Source organism: Chinchilla lanigera, unplaced genomic scaffold (genome assembly GCF_000276665.1).
Source record: "Chinchilla lanigera isolate Chin_1 unplaced genomic scaffold, ChiLan1.0 scaffold00099, whole genome shotgun sequence".
NCBI lineage: Eukaryota > Metazoa > Chordata > Mammalia > Rodentia > Chinchillidae > Chinchilla > Chinchilla lanigera.
In genome coordinates, this window is record NW_004955500.1 from 7,474,260 (window position 1) to 7,480,998 (window position 6,739).

The 6,739-nt window shown below is 42.8% G+C and overlaps 1 protein-coding gene across 1 annotated transcript; it reads left to right on the top strand.

Annotated features, from left to right (window-relative positions):
• Nucleotides 1-3,202: 3,202 nt before the first annotated feature.
• LOC102027548 (olfactory receptor 8S1-like) lies at nucleotides 3,203-6,171 on the top strand. Its single transcript, XM_005406715.2, has 2 exons — nucleotides 3,203-3,975; nucleotides 6,009-6,171. The coding sequence occupies exons 1-2, from the start codon at nucleotides 3,203-3,205 to the stop codon at nucleotides 6,169-6,171; spliced, it is 936 nt and encodes a 311-aa protein (XP_005406772.2).
• Nucleotides 6,172-6,739: the final 568 nt, after the last annotated feature.

Consider the following 6,739-nt stretch of genomic DNA (forward strand, 5'->3'; position numbering starts at 1 on the left):
CAGGTTCTTACACTAGTGAGACAATACATTGCTTACACATGCAGGTCTGATTTATTTCACTTATTAGTATGGTCTCTAGTTGTGACCCTTTACCTGTAAAAGCTTAGACTTTATCTTTCTTTATAGCTGAGTAATATTCCATTATATAAAAATACCACAATGTTTTTATCCATTCCTCAGTGGATGGACATTTGGGTTGCTTCCATAATTTGGCTATTACAAATTGCACTGCTATAAACATGGGTGCACATATATTGCTGTGATAGGATGTTTTCAGTTACTCTGGGAAAATACTCAGAAAGGGAATAGCTGGGTTGAATGCGACCTCTAGACTTAGTTTGCTGAGGAATCTCCAAACTGGTTTCCACAGTGGTTTCACCAGTCTGCATTCCCACCAGCAGTAGAGAGAGTTCCTATTTCCACCTAGCCTCGCCAGCACTTGTTATTGGTTGATTTCTTAATGGTAGCCATTCTTTCAGGGGTGAGATAAAATCTCAGTGTTGTTTTAATTTGCATTTCACAAATGACTAATGATGTACATTTTCTCATGCATTTATTTACCATTCCATTTGTATTTCTTTGTCTGAGAAGTGTGTATTCATCTCAGATGCCCATTTCTGGATTGGGTCTTTGAATTTGGGAGGGCTGATGTTTTTTAATTCTTTATATGTTCTAGATAGGAGTCCTTTGTCTGAGGGATAGTTGGTAGTTTCTTACAAAACTAAGCTACCTCTAACCATATGATCCAACAATCACATTACTTGGCATTTACTCAGAGGAGTTGAGCACTTAGGTCCCCACCAAAAACAGTCAACCAACCAATCAAACAAACAAAGAAAAAATCCTGCACATGGTGTTTTTATAAGTTTTATTCATAATTGCCAAAACTGTGGGACAACCAGGATGTCCTTCAATAGGTAAATGGATAAACTTGACACACTCACACGATGAAAAATTACTTGGCACTAAAAAGTCATGAGGTAGCAATCATCAAAATACACAGAAGGCCATTAAGGGCACATTACTAAGATGGGTAGCACATGGTTCCAACTCTGTAATATTCTAGGAAAGGTAAAACTATAGATGCAGGCAGATAAAACATTTTCAGGGGTTAAGGGAGGGATGAGTAAGAAGAGAATAAATGATTTGGAGGGCAGTAAAACTACTCTGAATGATGCTGTAATAGTGGGTATGTGACATTGGGTAGTTGTCCAAAGCCGCAGAAGGCATGACACCAAGAGTGAGCCACAGTGCACACCGATGACCTCAGCTGATACGGATGTGTCAGTGTAGGTTCACTGATTATAACAAACACACCAGTGTGACACAGGATGCTGCTGGTGTGGAAGGCAGGGTATGAGTCAAATGGGAAAAGCTCTGTACCTTCCACTCATTGTTTCTATGAACCTAAATCTATTCCAAAAATAATACAATGTATTACCTTCTTAAAATACTTTTACCTATAATAGAGCTAAAAAATAAATTATTCACCAACCCAGAGCTCTCTTACATGAGGTAACACACTAAAACAAGAGTAACGCAGAGGAGGAGGAGGCCCTGGAGGACCCACTCAGAGGGGGGCAGGCCTCCTCCCTAAAGGTTTCTCCAGGAACCTCCCTCACTCTCCAAGGCCTGGAGCTGAGCCGAGGTCCCTTTGGCCTTTGTTATTTGGCAAGCAGAGTCAGAAAAACATTGCAGCTATTGTCTTGCTCACAAGTTCCTCCCATATATCCTCTAAAGGGAAGATATCATCAAGGAAACACCACGGAACCCTACTCATAGCTGTGGTTTTTGCTCATGTGTTGGGAAAATGCCATACAGGTGTCCTCTACCTAGGACAGCTATTGCTGGCCTAGGGAGTCTAGGTGAAGAAAAACCTCACTGAAATCCATCTTCTTAAAAACTACTCACTCAAGGAGCCATTGAGTGTGCAAGGCATAAATAGAAATCAGATCTTCATCTAAAACCACCAGGGGGAAGACAGGTAACTACTTTAGCTTCCTCTGATCCAGAAAAAACTCTGTAACTGTACATTTTACTAGATGTTTCTTTATTTCTCCTCTTTTCTTTTCTTTTTTTTTTTTTTTTTTTTTTTTTGACTTTTTTTCTGGTACTGGGAATTAAACCCACGACCATCCCATCTCCAGCTTGCCACCTTTTTTTTTTTTTTTTTTTTTTTTTTCAGGCAGTAGGTGTCTCTGTAATGCACAGAAGTTGGGCTTTACCAAAACCTACTATTACCAACTCAGAAAATAGCCCCAACTTTGTAGACTTATCTTAAGTCCTGCTGGATCATGATGAAAACAGAGGAAGGACACCACAGATTCACAGACTCTGGAATGGGAAGGCCGTAGACTGTCAGATGTGCACAGCCTTCACCTCTATTTTAATGGCTTCCCGCTCTCTGGCTTCTGTGAAACGGTACAGTCATGTGCTAGGTCTGCTTGTGTTAGCACAGAAGTGGAGAAGAGGCTTATATTTGGTACCAGAGGTGCCGAAGAAGATCATTTCCCCATCTTTAGAACTAGTAAGATAGAAGGGCCAGGGATGTAGTGGCACAGTGCCTGCCCAGCAAGCATGAGGTCATGAGTTCGATTCCCAGTACCAAAAAACAAAAAAACTATTAAGATAGAATGGACTTCAGAAAACATCAAACTATCACAGTTTTTAAAAATGAAAACTGACTTATCTACACATTTGTAGGGAGAGAGAAAGGATTCGCTCCATCATCAGGTGTCACAATGTCTCCATCGACCATTTAAACATTCATCACGGTCTGTCAGGCTCAAGGCCAGCCAAATGTGCGTTGTGGATTCACTGTGCCAGTCAGTGATGCTGTGGCTTGAGCTCAGTTTCCATTGGAAGCAGAGAAGAGCAGTTCTTTGGGTCCTGGAGTCTACCCTCCGCTCCTTCCTTTCCTGACTCTAGTTAGAGTAATCCTTGTTCTCTTTCTTTTCTAGGTCTGATTCTCTGCACTCTCCCTCTCCACCTTCTCCACTATGGCCAGCAAGTTACTGCCCTGAACTGGGAGGTGCTGACAAGGGATGACATGGCAGGGCTGCCTCTGCTGCGTCGTCTGTCCTGGGTCAGTCCTGGGTCACTCACAGTGCCTCATCTCTAGATGAGGCATTCTCTGATACTGATAGATGATTTGAGCATTCCTGTCAGTTTGTGTCCCTCTGAAGGGAGTCTTGACTGCCCCATGGAAGTTGGCAATGAGACTTCAGTCACCGTGTTTGTTCTCCTAGGACTGTCCAACAACCCTCAGGTCCAAGTACTGCTCTTTGTGGTGTTCTTAGTAATTTACCTTTTGACCCTCGTGGGGAACCTGCTGATAATGCTGATGAGCTATACTGATTCCCGTCTCCACACTCCCATGTACTTCTTCCTGAGACACCTCTCCTTCCTGGATGCTTTCTATTCCTCAGTCATTGTGCCTAAACTGCTAGAAAACCTTCTTTCCAAGGGAAAGACAGTATCCTTCCATGGCTGCTTCACCCAGATTTCCTTGGTCATATTTTCAGGGGCCACTGAATCCTGCCTCCTTTCTGTCATGGCCTATGACCGGTTCCAGGCTGTGTGCCACCCACTGTTGTACATGGTGGCTATGAACCGGAGGCTATGCACCGGCCTGGTGGGTGCGTGCTGGGCCATAGGGATAAGTACCAGCCTGATGAACACTCTCTTATTAGCTCAGCAGCACTTCTGTGGCCCCAACCTCATCCGCAATATTGCCTGTGAGCTACCCCCAGTGCTTTCGTTGGCCTGTTCTTACCCCTACAGCAGTGTTGCCTCCATCCTGACCACCATGGTGGTCCTGGGCCTTGGTGCCCTTGTCCTACTACTGGGTTCCTACAGCCGGATCATCATGACAGCTCTGGGCGTCAGCTCCACCACGGGTCAAAGCAAGATCTTCTCCACTTGCTCTTCTCATGTCCTTGTGGTCACCATCTTCTACGGTTCAGGAATTTTCAGGTATGTCATGCTAAAGGTCCTAAAGGGAGATGTGGCATATTTCACTCTAAGTGTCTTTGGTCTATAGAACAGAGCACTGCGATGTAGCAGGAAAGGGATCATCCTGGAATTCAGAAAGCCCGGGCTCTAGCTCTGCCTCTACTGTGGACTAGCTTTGTGATTTATAAAGAATCCATTTTCTTTCCTGTGGCTCAGTTGACTATTTTGAAAAATGAGTCTAGAAAAAGATTAAAGATTTCTCTACTTTATTAACCTAGAGGGAACTTGAGAACTTTTGGTATGATTTTATTCAGGGCTAGGCAAATAAAGAAACAAATACAGCAGCATCCTTGAAATAGATACTCTTTCCTACTGGAAGATGCTATCTCCTAACTATTTATGAATAGGCACTTATTATACACCAACTTCTTTACATGTCAAACTCAATTTTAGTATGCACCTCACCACAAGAGTTAATATCACTAAGCCAGGTGTAGTGGTGCATACTTGGGATCCCAGCACCTGGGAGGCTGAGGCAAGAGAATTGCCATGAGTTTGATGCCAGCCTGGACTACAAAGTGAGCTCAAGGCCAGCCTGAGCTACATAGTGAGACCAAATGAACAACCAGAGCATTAGTATTCTTAACCGTGTTCCTCTGTTTTCAGACAAAGAACTTGAGTTTTGGAAGTAATTAGGTAATTTCTCAAAGGTCCCAGAACAAAGCAGTTGTTGAGCCAAGTGAATAAAGTCCTTTCTCACCACCCTTCTCTCAAACACAAACAAGTTTAGCTAAGGCGTCTTCCCTCTCCAGGAGAAAGCATAAATGTCTCTGCTCTCTATTAGTTAACTGGAAATGAACTTGAAATGGAAAATAAGGAACAATTCAGGAAAGTTCATGTGAGCCTGAAGATTCATCTCCCTTTAACTTCTTATATGCCTTAAAGGAACAATGAGATTGTTTCCTACTACTTCACAGAATAATGAGAAGGGATAAATAAAATCATGTTTAAAACACACAGTAAAATGAGCATCTTTTTAACCAAGCACAGAGGAATCTACAAGGAGCATTCTTGGTACTATCTATATTTATCCCAATCATGATGGTACCACTGAAAAAAATAATAATAATGCTTCTTTGAAAAATAACCCCAGGGATACGTAAAAAAAAACAGGTCTTAAAATTTAATCTTCTTAATTTGGATCTTAACTTTTGTTAAGATCATGGCCTATGATCTTAACTCTTATCTCTTATTTTATTTACCAGTCTTGACTTCTTTTCCAAGCCAAAAAATAAAAATAAATAAAGTAAAAAAACAAACACAAAACAACAAAAACACAACTAAAAGAACAAATGATTGCTTCACTATTTCAAGGTTGGTTGGCTTCTTCATTTGTTTGAGACAGGATCTTACTACATAGTTCAGGCAGCCTTGAACTTGGTATAGCCCAGTTTGGCTTGGAACTCACTGTAAAGCTTCTGCTTCAGCCTCCAGAGTGCTGGAGATACAGGTGTGTACCATTACACCCAGTTTCCCACTAAGTATTATAAAAACTATATGCTACAACTCTGAAGGTAATTCCCAGTGTTGGGAGCAATGACAGCTTTGTGAACTAAGAGTGAAGCTGTGCAAGGCACAATCATCACAAGATGAAAACACAGTACGTCTTTACTAATGTGTAGACAGAGGAAAATTCCTACTGTCATCATAACCATTAGGCACAGTGATTTGAAAAGTATGGAGTGTGATGGAAATCATGACAGCATCTTACTTGCTCTGTTCTAACCTGCAGCCCTTGATAAGCTGCAGAACTTCTCTTCCCTTGTGTCAGTTCCTGTAACCTTCTGCACAAGATCACTGGTGTTTGGGGGCATTTGAGAGCAGAAACGACTGATTTCTCACTGATCAGTCATTTCCAGATGCTACCACCCGTGATGGTCAACTCAGCTCTGAGGAATGCCTTTGCAGTCAGCAGGGATGGGATGAAACATTGCTGCCGACTGTACTGTGCCGATTACCCTGAGCTCAGTGTGCTCCTCTGCCATTCCTACAAGGTACATGACTCCAGCCTCTGGATCAGCACTGGAGCAAGTGGTATCCATGCAGTACAGTGTGGTGACACCCCTGCTCAACCCCTTCATCTACAGCCTGAAGAACAAGGAGGTGAAGGCAGCTCTGCGGAGGGTGCTGGTCAGAAAGTCCAGGCGGACCTTCTGACCTAGACCCCCCTGCTTCACCAGGAGGAAAAGTTACAGCAGGGGGAAGAGGAGCAGGGAAGAGCCATCACTGCTCGGCTGTCCCAGCATCCATTCCTTTCTGAAACAGAAGACTTGGCTTCTCTTCATCCAGCGACCTGTCCTCAGACAAGGGAAAAGAGGAAGCCTCCGCAATACAGCAGGTGACACTCTGCACAAGAAAGTCCTCAGGGCTTCACTGACCATTACTGCAGCTACTGACTTCACATCTCATTTCTTCTCCTTTCTATCATTCCTTTTTCCTCACCTCCCTCTCCCCTTTACTTCTGTCTATGCACAAAATGTAAATAAACTCACCACACCATCAGCTAATACCCCATTGCATTCTAATATCCGATCTTGATACTGCAAGAGGTAATTCCCCTTTGTCCCATTCCAAAGGACCCCAGCAAAATCTATATCTCTTTAATAATCTAAAAAGAAATCGAATACGGTGTGTCTCCTCCTATCTTCATTCTTTAGAAATAGGCCATTACTAGACCCTAGCAAATCTTTACTTTTTGTGGACAACTTAAGGAAAGACTGAAGGA

Coding starts and splice junctions, on each gene's coding strand:
- LOC102027548 (XM_005406715.2), top strand. CDS start 3,203: ATGGAAGTTGGCAATGAGACTTCAGTCACCGTGTTTGTTCTCCTAGGA. Junction 3,976..6,008: donor TACGGTTCAGGAATTTTCAG/GTATGTCATGCT, acceptor CATTCCTACAAG/GTACATGACTCCAGCCTCTG.